Source organism: Mesoplodon densirostris, chromosome 11 (genome assembly GCF_025265405.1).
Source record: "Mesoplodon densirostris isolate mMesDen1 chromosome 11, mMesDen1 primary haplotype, whole genome shotgun sequence".
In the NCBI taxonomy this organism is placed as follows: domain Eukaryota; kingdom Metazoa; phylum Chordata; class Mammalia; order Artiodactyla; family Ziphiidae; genus Mesoplodon; species Mesoplodon densirostris.
The window spans coordinates 32395660-32411575 of record NC_082671.1 but is presented as its reverse complement, the minus strand read 5'-3'; the positions used below and the strand labels follow the sequence as shown (position 1 = coordinate 32411575).

The window sequence follows — 15916 nt, the reverse complement described above, 5'->3', positions numbered from 1 at the left end:
CGATAAGTGAGGTGGAAGATAAAATAGTGGAAATAACTGCTGCACAGCAAAATAAAGAAAAAAGAATGAAAAGAACAGAGGACAGTCTCAGAGACCTCTGGGACAACATTAAACGCACCAACATTCGAATTATAGGGGTTCCAGAAGAAGAAGAGAAAAAGAAAGGGACTGAGAAAATATTTGAAGAGATTATAGTTGAAAACTTCCCTAATATGGGAAAGGAAATAGTTAATCAAGTCCAGGAGGCACAGAGAGTCCCATACAGAATAAATCCAAGGAGAAATACACCAAGACACATATTAATCAAACTGTCAAAAATTAAACACAAAGAAATCATATTAAAAGCAGCAAGGCAAAAACAACAAATAACACACAAGGGAATCCCCATCAGTATAACAGCTGATCTCTCAGCAGAAACTCTAGAAGCCAGAAGGGAGTGGCAGGACATACTTAAAGTGATGAAGGAGAAAAACCTGCAACCAAGATTACTCTACCCAGCAAGGATCTCATTCAGATTTGATGGAGAAATTAAAACGTTTACAGACAAGCAAAAGCTGAGAGAGTTCAGCACCACCAAACCAGCTTTACAACAAATGCTAAAGGAACTTCTCTAGGCAAGAAACACAACAGAAGGAAAAGAACTACAATAACGAACCCAAAACAATTAAGAAAATGGGAATAGGAACATACATATCGATAATTACCTTAAATGTAAATGGACTAAATGCTCCCACCAAAAGACACAGACTGGCTGAATGGATACAAAAACAAGACCCATATATATGCTGTCTACAAGAGACCCACTTCAGACCTAGAGACACATACAGACTGAAAGTAAGGGGATGGAAAAAGATATTCCATGCAAATGGAAACCAAAAGAAAGCTGGAGTAGCAATTCTCATATCAGACAAAATAGACTTTAAAATAAAGACTACTAGAAGAGACAAAGAAGGACACTACATAATGATCAAGGGATCAATCCAAGAAGAAGATATAACAATTGTAAATATTTATGCACCCAACATAGGAGCACCTCAATACATAAGGCAAATACTAACAGCCATAAAAGGAGAAATCGACAGTAACACAATCATAGTAGGGGACTTTAACACCCCACTTTCACCAATGGACAGGTCATCCAAAATGAAAATAAATAAGGAAACACAAGCTTTAAATGATACATTAAACAAGATGGACTTAATTGATATTTATAGGACATTCCATCCAAAAACAACAGAATACACATTTTTCTCAAGTGCTCATGGAACATTCTCCAGGATAGATCATATCTTGGGTCACAAATCAAGCCTTGGTAAATTTAAGAAAATTGAAATTGTATCAAGTATCTTTTCCGACCACAATGCTATGAGACTAGATATCAATTACAGGAAAAGAGCTGTAAAACATACAAACACATGGAGGCTAAACAATACACTACTTAATAACGAAGTGATCACTGAAGAAATCAAAGAGGAAATTAAAAAATACCTAGAAACAAATGACAATGGAGACACGACGACCCAAAACCTATGGGATGCAGCAAAAGCAGTTCTAAGAGGGAAGTTTATGGCAATACAATCCCACCTTAAGAAACAGGAAATATCTCGAATAAACAACCTAACCTTGCACCTAAAGCAATTAGAGAAAGAAGAACAAAAACATCCCAAAGTTAGCAGAAGGAAAGAAATCATAAAAATCAGATCAGAAATAAATGAAAAAGAAATGAAGGAAACGATAGCAAAGATCAATAAAACTAAAAGCTGGTTCTTTGAGAAGATAAACAAAATTGATAAACCATTAGCCAGACTCATCAAGAAAAAAAGGGAGAAGACTCAAATCAATAGAATTAGAAATGAAAAAGGAGAAGTAACAACTGACACTGCAGAAATACAAAAGATCATGAGAGATTACTATAAGCAACTCTATGCCAATAAAATGGACAACCTGGAAGAAATGGACAAATTCTTAGAAATGCACAACCTGCCAAGACTGAATCAGGAAGAAATAGAAAATATGAACAGACCAATCACAAGCACTGAAATTGAAACTGTGATTAAAAATCTTCCGACAAACAAAAGCCCAGGACCAGATGGCTTCACAGGCGAATTCTATCAAGCATTTAGAGAAGAGCTAACACCTATCCTTCTGAAACTCTTCCAAAATATAGTAGAGGGAGGAACACTCCCAAACTCATTCTACGAGGCCACCATCACCTTGATACCAAAACCAGACAAGGATGTCACAAAGAAAGAAAACTACAGGCCAATATCACTGATGAACATAGATGCAAAAATCCTCAACAAAATACTAGCAAACAGAATCCAACAGCACATTAAAAGGATCATACACCATGATCAAGTGGGGTTTATTCCAGGAATGCAAGGATTCTTCAATATACGCAAATCAATCAATGTGATACACCATATTAACAAGTTGAAGGAGAAAAACCATATGATCATCTCAATAGATGCAGAGAAAGCTTTCGACAAAATTCAACACCCATTTATGATAAAAACCCTGCAGAAAGTAGGCATAGAGGGAACTTTCCTCAACATAATAAAGGCCATATATGACAAACCCACAGCCAGCATCGTCCTCAATGGTGAAAAACTGAAACCATTTCCACTAAGATCAGGAACAAGACAAGGTTGCCCACTCTCACCACTCTTATTCAACCTAGTTTTGGAAGTTTTAGCCACAGCAATCAGAGAAGAAAAGGAAATAAAAGGAATCCAAATGGGAAAAGAAGAAGTAAAGCTGTCACTGTTTGCAGATGACATGATACTATACATAGAGAATCCTAAAGATGCTACCAGAAAACTACTAGAGCTAATCAATGAATTTGGTAAAGTTGCAGGCTACAAAATTAATGCACAGAAATCTCTGGCATTCCTATATACTAATGGTGAAAAATCTGAAAGTGAAATCAAGGAAACACTCCCATTTACCATTGCAACAAAAAGAATAAAATATCTAGGAATAAACCTACCTAAGGAGACAAAAGACCTGTATGCAGAAAATTATAAGACACTGATGAAAGAAATTAAAGATGATACAAATAGATGGAGAGATGTACCATGTTCTTGGATTGGAAGAATCAACATTGTGAAAATGACTCTACTACCCAAAGCAATCTACAGATTCAATGCAATCCCTATCAAACTACCAATGGCATTTTTCACAGAACTAGAACAAAAAATTTCACAATTTGTATGGAAACACAAAAGACCCCGAATAGCCAAAGCAATCTTGAGAACGAAAAATGGAGCTGGAGGAATCAGGCTCCCTGACTTCAGACTATACTACAAAGATACAGTAATCAAGACAGTATGGTACTGGCACAAAAACAGAAAGATAGATCAATGGAACGGGATAGAAAGCCCAGAGATAAACCCACGGACATATGGTCACCTTATCTTTGATAAAGGAGGCAGGAATGTACAGTGGAGAAAGGACAGTCTCTTCAATAAGTGGTGCTGGGAAAACTGGACAGGGACATGTAAAAGTATGAGATTAGATCACTCCCTAACACCATACACAAAAGTAAGCTCAAAATGGATTAAAGACCTAAATGTAAGGCCAGACACTATCAAACTCCTAGAGAAAAACATAGGCAGAACACTCTATGACATAAATCACAGCAAGATCCTTTTTGACCCACCTCCTAGAGAAATGGAAATAAAGACAAAAATAAACACATGGGACCTAATGAAACTTCAAAGCTTTTGCACAGCAAAGGAAACCATAAACAAGACCAAAAGACAACCCTCAGAATGGGAGAAAATATTTGCAAATGAAGCAACTGACAAAGGATTAATCTCCAAAATTTATAAGCAGCTCATGCAGCTCAATAGCAAAAAAACAAAGAACCCAATCCAAAAATGGGCAGAAGACCTAAATAGACATTTCTCCACAGAAGATATACAGACTGCCAACAAACACATGAAAGGATGCTCAACATCTTTACTCATTAGAGAAATGCAAATCAAAACTACAATGAGATATCATCTCACACCAGTCAGAATGGCCATCATCAAAAAATCTAGAAACAATAAATGCTGGAGAGGGTGTGGAAAAAAGGGAACACTCTTGCACTGCTGGTGGGAATGTGAATTGGTACAGCCACTATGGAGAACGGTATGGAGGTTCCTTAAAAAACTACAAATAGAACTACCATATGACCCAGCAATCCCACTACTGGGCATATGCCCTGAGAAAACCATAATTCAAAAAGAGACATGTACCAAAATGTTCATAGCAGCCCTATTTACAATAGCCCGGAGATGGAAACAACCTAAGTGTCCATCGTCGGATGAATGGATAAAGAAGATGTGGCACATATATACAATGGAATATTACTCAGCCATAAAAAGAAATGAAATTGAGCTATTTGTAATGAGGTGGATGGACCTAGAGTCTGTCATACAGAGTGAAGTAAGTCAGAAAGAGAAAGACAAATACTGTATGCTGACACATATATATGGAATTTAAGAAAAAAATGTCATCAAGAACATAGGGGTAAGACAGGAATAAAGACACAGACCTACTAGAGCATGCACTTGAGGATATGGGGAGGGGGAAGGGTAAGCTGTGACAAAGTGAAAGAGCGGCATGGACATATATACACTACCAAATGTAAGGTAGATAGCTAGTGGGAAGCAGCCGCATAGCACAGGGAGATCAGCTCGGTTCTTTGTGACCGCCTGGAGGGGTGGGATAGGGAGGGTGGGAGGGAGACGCAAAAGGGAGGGGATATGGGAACATATGTATATGTATAACTGATTAAATTTGTAAAATAAAAAAAAAATTCTCTAGATGGGATCAATAGCAGAATAACTGAGGCAGAAGAACCGATAAGTGAGGTGGAAGATAAAATAGTGGAAATAACTGCTGCACAGCAAAATAAAGAAAAAAGAATGAAAAGAACAGAGGACAGTCTCAGAGACCTCTGGGACAACATTAAACGCACCAACATTCGAATTATAGGGGTTCCAGAAGAAGAAGAGAAAAAGAAAGGGACTGAGAAAATATTTGAAGAGATTATAGTTGAAAACTTCCCTAATATGGGAATGGAAATAGTTAATCAAGTCCAGGAGGCACAGAGAGTCCCATACAGAATAAATCCAAGGAGAAATACACCAAGACACATATTAATCAAACTGTCAAAAATTAAACACAAAGAAATCATATTAAAAGCAGCAAGGCAAAAACAACAAATAACACACAAGGGAATCCCCATCAGTATAACAGCTGATCTCTCAGCAGAAACTCTAGAAGCCAGAAGGGAGTGGCAGGACATACTTAAAGTGATGAAGGAGAAAAACCTGCAACCAAGATTACTCTACCCAGCAAGGATCTCATTCAGATTTGATGGAGAAATTAAAACGTTTACAGACAAGCAAAAGCTGAGAGAGTTCAGCACCACCAAACCAGCTTTACAACAAATGCTAAAGGAACTTCTCTAGGCAAGAAACACAACAGAAGGAAAAGAACTACAATAACGAACCCAAAACAATTAAGAAAATGGGAATAGGAACATACATATCAATAATTACCTTAAATGTAAATGGACTAAATGCTCCCACCAAAAGACACAGACTGGCTGAATGGATACAAAAACAAGACCCATATATATGCTGTCTACAAGAGACCCACTTCAGACCTAGAGACACATACAGACTGAAAGTAAGGGGATGGAAAAAGATATTCCATGCAAATGGAAACCAAAAGAAAGCTGGAGTAGCAATTCTCATATCAGACAAAATAGACTTTAAAATAAAGACAACTAGAAGAGACAAAGAAGGACACTACATAATGATCAAGGGATCAATCCAAGAAGAAGATATAACAATTGTAAATATTTATGCACCCAACATAGGAGCACCTCAATACATAAGGGAAATATTAACAAACATAAAAGGAGAAATCGACAGTAACACAATCATAGTAGGGGACTTTAACACCCCACTTTCACCAATGGACAGGTCATCCAAAATGAAAATAAATAAGGAAACACAAGCTTTAAATGATACATTAAACAAGATGGACTTAATTGATATTTATAGGACATTCCATCCAAAAACAACAGAATACACATTTTTCTCAAGTGCTCAGGGAACATTCTCCAGGATAGATCATATCTTGGGTCACAAATCAAGCCTTGGTAAATTTAAGAAAATTGAAATTGTATCAAGTATCTTTTCCGACCACAATGCTATGAGACTAGATATCAATTACAGGAAAAGAGCTATAAAAAATACAAACACATGGAGGCTAAACAATACACTACTTAATAACGAAGTGATCACTGAAGAAATCAAAGAGGAATTTAAAAAATACCTAGAAACAAATGACAATGGAGACACGACGACCCAAAACCTATGGGATGCAGCAAAAGCAGTTCTAAGAGGGAAGTTTATGGCAATACAATCCCACCTTAAGAAACAGGAAATATCTCGAATAAACAACCTAACCTTGCACCTAAAGCAATTAGAGAAAGAAGAACAAAAACATCCCAAAGTTAGCAGAAGGAAAGAAATCATAAAAATCAGATCAGAAATAAATGAAAAAGAAATGAAGGAAATGATAGCAAAGATCAATAAAACTAAAAGCTGGTTCTTTGAGAAGATAAACAAAATTGATAAACCATTAGCCAGACTCATCAAGAAAAAAAGGGAGAAGACTCAAATCAATAGAATAAGAAATGAAAAAGGAGAAGTAACAACTGACACTGCAGAAATACAAAAGATCATGAGAGATTACTATAAGCAACTCTATGCCAATAAAATGGACAACCTGGAAGAAATGGACAAATTCTTAGAAATGCACAACCTGCCAAGACTGAATCAGGAAGAAATAGAAAATATGAACAGACCAATCACAAGCACTGAAATTGAAACTGTGATCAAAAATCTTCCGACAAACAAAAGCCCAGGACCACATGGCTTCACAGGCGAATTCTATCAAGCATTTAGAGAGGAGCTAACACCTATCCTTCTCAAACTCTTCCAAAATATAGCAGAGGGAGGAACACTCCCAAACTCATTCTACAAGGCCACCATCACCTTGATACCAAAACCAGACAAGGATGTCACAAAGAAAGAAAACTACAGGCCAATATCACTGATGAACATAGATGCAAAAATCCTCAACAAAATACTAGCAAACAGAATCCAACAGCACATTAAAAGGATCATACACCATGATCAAGTGGGGTTTATACCAGGAATGCAAGGATTCTTTAATATACTCAAATCAATCAACGTGATACACCATATTAACAAACTGAAGGAGAAAAACCATATGATCATCTCAATAGATGCAGAGAAAGCTTTCGACAAAATTCAACACCCATTTATGATAAAAACCCTGCAGAAAGTAGGCATAGAGGGAACTTTCCTCAACATAATAAAGGCCATATATGACAAACCCACAGCCAGCATCGTCCTCAATGGTGAAAAACTGAAACCATTTCCACTAAGATCAGGAACAAGACAAGGTTGCCCACTCTCACCACTCTTATTCAACCTAGTTTTGGAAGTTTTAGCCACAGCAATCAGAGAAGAAAAGGAAATAAAAGGAATCCAAATGGGAAAAGAAGAAGTAAAGCTGTCACTGTTTGCAGATGACATGATACTATACATAGAGAATCCTAAAGATGCTACCAGAAAACTACTAGAGCTAATCAATGAATTTGGTAAAGTTGCAGGATACAAAATTAATGCACAGAAATCTCTGGCATTCCTATATACTAATGGTGAAAAATCTGAAAGTGAAATCAAGGAAACACTCCCATTTACCACTGCAACAAAAAGAATAAAATATCTAGGAATAAACCTACCTAAGGAGACAAAAGACCTGTATGCAGAAAATTATAAGACACTGATGAAAGAAATTAAAGATGATACAAATAGATGGAGAGATGTACCATGTTCTTGGATTGGAAGAATCAACATTGTGAAAATGACTCTACTACCCAAAGCAATCTACAGATTCAATGCAATCCCTATCAAACTACCAATGGCATTTTTCACAGAACTAGAACAAAAAATTTCACAATTTGTATGGAAACACAAAAGACCCCGAATAGCCAAAGCAATCTTGAGAACGAAAAATGGAGCTGGAGGAATCAGGCTCCCTGACTTCAGACTATACTACAAAGATACAGTAATCAAGACAGTATGGTACTGGCACAAAAACAGAAAGATAGATCAATGGAACAGGATAGAAAGCCCAGAGATAAACCCACGGACATATGGTCACCTTATCTTTGATAAAGGAGGCAGGAATGTACAGTGGAGAAAGGACAGTCTCTTCAATAAGTGGTGCTGGGAAAACTGGACAGGGACATGTAAAAGTATGAGATTAGATCACTCCCTAACACCATACACAAAAGTAAGCTCAAAATGGATTAAAGACCTAAATGTAAGGCCAGACACTATCAAACTCCTAGAGAAAAACATAGGCAGAACACTCTATGACATAAATCACAGCAAGATCCTTTTTGACCCACCTCCTAGAGAAATGGAAATAAAGACAAAAATAAACACATGGGACCTAATGAAACTTCAAAGCTTTTGCACAGCAAAGGAAACCATAAACAAGACCAAAAGACAACCCTCAGAATGGGAGAAAATATTTGCAAATGAAGCAACTGACAAAGGATTAATCTCCAAAATTTATAAGCAGCTCATGCAGCTCAATAGCAAAAAAACAAAGAACCCAATCCAAAAATGGGCAGAAGACCTAAATAGACATTTCTCCACAGAAGATATACAGACAGCCAACAAACACATGAAAGGATGCTCAACATCTTTACTCATTAGAGAAATGCAAATCAAAACTACAATGAGATATCATCTCACACCAGTCAGAATGGCCATCATCAAAAAATCTAGAAACAATAAATGCTGGAGAGGGTGTGGAAAAAAGGGAACACTCTTGCACTGCTGGTGGGAATGTGAATTGGTACAGCCACTATGGAGAACGGTATGGAGGTTCCTTAAAAAACTACAAATAGAACTACCATATGACCCAGCAATCCCACTACTGGGCATATACCCTGAGAAAACCATAATTCAAAAAGAGACATGTACCAAAATGTTCATAGCAGCCCTATTTACAATAGCCCGGAGATGGAAACAACCTAAGTGTCCATCGTCGGATGAATGGATAAAGAAGATGTGGCACATATATACAATGGAATATTACTCAGCCATAAAAAGAAATGAAATTGAGCTATTTGTAATGAGGTGGATGGACCTAGAGTCTGTCATACAGAGTGAAGTAAGTCAGAAAGAGAAAGACAAATACTGTATGCTGACACATATATATGGAATTTAAGAAAAAAATGTCATCAAGAACATAGGGGTAAGACAGGAATAAAGACACAGACCTACTAGAGCATGCACTTGAGGATATGGGGAGGGGGAAGGGTAAGCTGTGACAAAGTGAAAGAGCGGCATGGACATATATACACTACCAAATGTAAGGTAGATAGCTAGTGGGAAGCAGCCGCATAGCACAGGGAGATCAGCTCGGTTCTTTGTGACCGCCTGGAGGGGTGGGATAGGGAGGGTGGGAGGGAGACGCAAAAGGGAGGGGATATGGGAACATATGTATATGTATAACTGATTAAATTTGTAAAATAAAAAAAATAAAAAAATAAAATAAATTAAAAAAAAAAGAATGATATAACGCCATTTGCAGCAACATGGATGGACCTAGAAATTACCATACTAAGTGAAGTAAGTCAGAAAGAGAACGACAAACACCATATGATATCACTTATATGTGGAATCTTAAACACCACACAAATGAACACATTTACAAAACAGAAACAGATTCACAGACATAGAGAACAGGCTTGTGGTTGTCAAGGGAGAGAGGGGTGGGGGAGGGAAGGACTGGGAGTGTGGGATTAGCAGATGTAAACTATTGTATATAGAATGGATAAACAACAAGGTCCTACTGTATAGCATAGGGAACTATATTCAATATCCTGTGATAAACCAGAATGGAAAAGAATATGAAAAAGAATATATATGCATAATTGAGTAATTTTGTTGTACAGCAGAAATTAACACAACATTGTAAATCAACTATTCTTCATAAAATTAATTTAAAAAGTAAAGCAGGGAAGGGGTATCAGAGGTTTTTTGAGGGGTGGGATATGAAATATTAATTAGGATAGCCAGTGAGGGCTTCACTGAGAAAGTAACCCTTGAGCAAAGACCTAAAATGGAGGGATTAAGCCATGGAAATACAGAGAAAGGATAGTTCAGGCAAAGAGATAAACAAAACTTTTTTGGGAGGTGGGCAAGTGCCTGGCATCTTCTTGGAACAGGAAGGAGACTACTGTAGCTGGAGAGAGACAAAAAAGAGGAAAGCAGTGAGAGATATCAGAGAGGTAATGGGGGGAGAGAACAGAGTAAAACGTGGGCCAGTGTAAGGACTTCGTTGAGTGATTTTGAAGAGGAAAAACCAATTCGGGAGTTCTAAGGGACTCTTCTTTGAGAAAAGACATCTTAAAACATATTTTCCTATCCGTCTACCTTTTCTTTTGAGGGTGGTGTTTCTGCAAATGACTTCCCTGATCCTCTTGATCCCATAGGAACTCTTCCCTCTTAAAGACTAGAGAAACTGACTATGCACTTCTCTGAGAATGAAGAGGCATCTTCAGAAGATATACTGAAGGTAGTCTCTGTGCTATCCAGAAAGGCCAATAGTAAGAACAATGTAGAAATTTGAAAGAACCTTTTCCAGAGCTTGACAAGAGAGTAATCCATTGACATCAGCTTCTACGTCTTACAGTTATTCAATAGGAAAAAGAAAGCTTTCACATGATAATTTTCAAGATATCCCAAGACATTCACTACTTTGCAACTAGAATACTACCCAATAAATATCATCTCCTGAAACAGAATATAGTTCTTTGGGAAAAGAAAGAGAAGAAACACTGAAGAAAAGCTATCTATGGTTGTTCCACCTAATATTTTTGCCATCCATATTATTGGGTAGCTTTTAGCTGCCTTCTTGGATATTCCTGAAGTGGTCTTTTCAACAGAAGTTGATACATTATGTTGGTTCACAGAAAGGTAAAGAATGGGATAGGCAGAAGACCTAAATAGACATTTCTTCAAAGAAGATATACGGATTGCCAACAAACACATGAAAGAATGCTCAACATCATTAATCATTAGAGAAATGCAAATCAAAACTACAATGAGGTATCATCTCACACTGGTCAGAATGGTCATCATCAAAAAATCTAGAAACAATAAATGCTGGAGAGGGTATAGAGAAAAAGGAACACTCTTGCACTGTTGGTGGGAATGTACATTGATACAGCCACTATGGAAAACAGTATGGCGGTTCCTTAAAAAACTAAAAATAGAATTACCCTACGTCCCAGCAATCCTACTACTGGGCATATACCCTAAGAAAACCATAATTCAAAAAGAGTCATGTACCAAAATGTTCACTGCAGCTCTATTTACAATAGCCAGGACATGGAAGCAACCTAAGTGTCCATCAACAGATGAATGGATAAAGAAGATGTGGCACATATATACAATGGAATATTACTCAGCCATAAAAAGAAACGAAATTGAGTTATTTGTAGTGAGGTGGATAGACCTAGAGTCTGTCATACAGAGTGAAGTAAGTCAGAAAGAAAAAAACAAATACCATATGCTAACACATATATATGGAATCTAATAGGAAAAAAAAAAAGGTCATGAAGAACCTAGGGGTAAGACGGGAATAAACACACAGACCTACTAGAGAATAGACTTGAGGATATGGGGAGGGGGAAGGGTAAGCTGTGACAAAGTGAGAGAGTGGCATGGACATATATACACTATCAAACGTAAAATAGATAGCTAGTGGGAAAGCCTCATAGCACAGGGAGATCAGCTCAGTGCTTTGTGACCACCTAGAGCGGTGGGAGAGGGAGGGTGGGAGGGAGGGAGACACAAGAGGGAAGAGATATGAGAACATATGTATATGTATAACTGGTTCACTTTGTTATAAAGCAGAAACTAACACACCATTGTAAAGCAATTATACTCCAATAAAGATGTTAAAAAAAAAAAGAATGGGGACAGTTAGTGAAAAAGAATCTGGCACCACTATCTCAATGGTGGCCTCAACTGTCAGAAACAGTGTAGGATTTTATATAGTGTGCAATCACAGGCCTGGAAACATAGGTTTTTACCCTGGCTATACTGTTAATTGGCACTTTAAAGTAATTACCAGCTATTATTTACTGGATCATAGTTTTCTCACCTGTACACTAAGCAGTTAGATGGACAATAACTAACACTTTTCTTGTTAAGGACATCTATGAAAATCAGCCGCCATAGATAAGAGTTGAGTCCAGGTTCTCTAACAAGTTCCATGCTCAGTAATTCATTAAGGTTATCTTACCCAGAGATGTTAATTACACAGCATTGTACCCCCTCTTCCCTTTTTTGTTCCCACAGACATTACAAACAGATACAATACTTTTCACTGTTAAAGCAATCAGAACTCAGGGTTGGTCAGAATTTTTAAAAAAAAAATTTTTTTTTGCATAGTGACTCAGGAGATCATGACCAGATAATTGGAGATGACACTCAAGTTGAAAACAGTTTGCTACTTATCATTAGGAGAATGACTACTGAAGTCAACAGTTCCTAGTATAGCTACAAAGAGCACTCACATCCTGGCAGCCAATTTCTCCCACCCCAAAATGGGTGTAACCTGTCATCAGTTCCACCAGTATAAAGTAGTTGCTGGTACCCTGGGCATAACCAAAATGGATCAATTAGCTTTTCAGCCAAAGAGGCCTGACTCTATAGAATTCATTTCCCTTCTTTATAAAGCTCACTTCTCTCCTGAGAGGAAAACCTTCTGTAAGAGAAGCCAAATCAGACATTCAACAAGTAGAGACAATCACTGACTTCTTGATCTTTGCCCTCCCACTTACTCATTTTCTTATTACCCAAATCTACAGGAGCTGAGATCAAGAAATCTGGTTTGTCTCAGTTCTAATGAAAAGTCCTAACAATGTTATTTAGATAACTGTGATGAATTTTAATCTGATGACAGCTTGTGACCCACAAATTGCTGTTTAAATTAAAATGCATTCAAAATGAAACTGGCAAGACAACCACAATATTAAACTTGCAATCTGCTGTGAAAAAACACCTATCAAAAGCACTACATTAAATATGAATATAATTAATTTCTATACAGCATCTTGCAATTGAAATCTGAAGATAGCCTTCAATGCATTGCCTTATAAATTCAAATTGATTAAATAATCTTTTTTTTTTTTTTTTTTTTTTTTTTTTGCAAATTAAGAAGTCAAAGTAGAGTTGGACTGGTTTGTCTTTGGTAATATATCCTTTTGGCAGAACTCCAGGTATAATCTAGGGCTACAGACGCCTAGGTCTCTCCTTTGATGAACAAAAGTCTTCTATTTCCTCATCCCAAATATTCATCTACAATAAATTTAGAAATGTTTTCCACCTGCTTAGTTTTAAGTTTATCTATAGCTTTTAAGCTATAATTATGCAAGATATATTAAATGTTATCTTTAGAAATGTTATATATTAGCTTTAAAAAAACGACACTGGGGCCTCCCTGGTGGTGCAGTGGTTAAGAGTCCGCCTGCCGATGCAGGGGATACGGGTTCGTGCCCCGGTCTGGGAGGATCCCATATGCCGCGGAGCGGCTGGGCCCGTGAGCCATGGCCGCTGGGCCTGCGCATCCGGAGCCTGTGCTCCGCAACGGGAGAGGCCACAACAGTGAGAGGCCCGCATACCGCAAAAAGAAAAAAAAAAAAGACACTAAAATTTTTCATAGATCAGCTAAAGCAGCTAGAGTGATAGGAATTGAGGCTTTTCCAGTAACAGATGTTTCTATCAGTGCTACAATAAAACAATAATGTAAATGAAACTCAACCCAATGTGTATATTTTCATCCTATATTTCAACATTAAAGAATTGTATGTGGTAATAAAAGTATTCACTATAACTGTTTGCAAATAATTTAATAACCAAGTCATAGCTATTTCTTAGTTTTCAAAAAGTGTCAAAGAACTACTGAAAATTCCACAATATAACATCATAATTATACAATTAACATGGGTACTTAATTATAGCCGGAATGTCCCTAAACATTACTTGTTCAAGAGATTCACAATACGTTAAAACAGCATTAGCTAGAAATAAGGAAGTACCATATTTCACTCTCATTATCATCCACGTAGAAAAGGATTCACCCACAATCTTTTTAAAAGATAACACAAAAATAGTAATTTTGCAACCATTATTTTTATTCATCACCCCTGGAATGTAGTACATACTCAATAAATGTTGGTTGAAAGAATGAATGAACGTGTGTGGTTGGATAACAGGCAAACTCTAGGAAAATACCTAGTCCTTGATCGCTACAGGGATACTGCATGGACAACTGCTGTCGCAGTAGGGTTCCCAAAATCTCTCTGCCATATTCTATTTTGGTTCACGTGTGTGTAAAAATGATAAAGGATTCAGTCCAGCAAGTCCTTGCATTACATAGAGGCTGCATGTATCCAAAAAGCAGGGTCTGTAGCAACATCGCATATAAAATTCCCCAGGTACTTCCTAAGGTTTGCTTCCATACGAAACCTGATACTGGTATCAAATATGTTTATATTTGGGAATCAGTCTCACTGTCACTCCTGGCTAGACCTTATCAAATCTGTCCCAGGGACAGTGCCGACCCCAGGGTTGTCAGCTTTGAAACTGTGATTGGGTTTCTGTCTAGTGCCCTCGCAATGTGACCATGATGCTGAAAGAGAAGAGAGGGTCTTATTTTAAATCTTTCGTTCCTCTCATTGGCTTAGAAAATTCGACTGACAAGAACAGGGGCCAAAGGAGCCTGGAGCGGCAACATTAATGCGAACCATGTATTTCGATCTTTGCGGAGGAGATGTAGTTCATCAGGTTACAGCCACTGCATCCCTGTGAGCTCTCGCTAAACCAAGAGACCTTACGGATGTAGCCGCTGCAGTAGAAAAGGTTACATCCAGCAGGATGTCTTGTCTGCCTCCTGAAAAACTGGCAGTCAAGTGCAGAGCCTAGAAACAAAATCTGGCAGTCTACATGGAGGGGAGGGGTGGAGCAAGCAAACCTCTATTCGTACTGAAAATGTTCATACGAGGTAAGGAAAAATCAAGAGCTGATTTTAGCTTTAAGTTTTCGGCCGCAGTCTTCCAACAGGTGCATGACTCCCTCACCGCTTTCCTGTCAGCACTGTCCTGCTTTGCCTTCCTAAGGCTTTCTTCGCGAAGCAGGCTTTTCCTACAGTCCTCAAGCATGTGCAGTCTCCCAGCGCACCCACATCTCTGGCTCTATGCCCGGCAACCCCTTACCTGCAGCGTGAAGAAGCAGACACAGCGCAGGGAAGCCAACCGCCCTCCGCATAGTGTTTGCATTGAGAGGTGGAGGAGAAACTCAGCCACGCCGCCACTTCAGGCAAAGTGTTATTGGAAAGAGCCCCCGCCGATGGTCCTCTGGTCTCCGGGATTCATTCGCAGGTCCTCGGCTCGGGCTGGCAGAGCCGTGTGTGGCGCCCACAGAAGGAATTACCAGCTTCGCCTCCTTAAGAGAGGAGAGGAAGAGGAGTAGGATGCGGCGGCGAGATGGGCGGCGCAGGGCGGGGGCTGACGCCCTGGGAGCCGCTACTCCTCGGCCTTCTGGAAGCTCCGCAGGCGCGGAGGGGAAGGCGCGGAGGGGCGGGGCGCACTCCTGCGCCAGCCCTGGAGCCCGGGGCCAGCGCAGCGCAAGCAGCAGACCCGCCGCGCCGCGGCTACTGAGCATGCCCAGCGCTGGTCCTCGCTCCGCACGCACGGGAGTTTCAAAGTGAAATTCCACTTCTCCGGGTC

The 15916-nt window shown here is 38.7% G+C and overlaps 1 protein-coding gene across 1 annotated transcript in view; it reads right to left on the bottom strand.

Moving 5' to 3' along the window:
* PTPRR (protein tyrosine phosphatase receptor type R) overlaps positions 1–15628 on the bottom strand; it is a 290101-nt gene extending 274473 nt beyond the window's left edge. Inside the window, exon 1 of the mRNA XM_060112268.1 lies at positions 15404–15628. Within this exon, the coding sequence (XP_059968251.1) occupies positions 15404–15455 (52 nt within the window). The 5' untranslated portion in view covers positions 15456–15628. The remainder of the gene's footprint in view (positions 1–15403) is intronic.
* Positions 15629–15916: the final 288 nt, after the last annotated feature.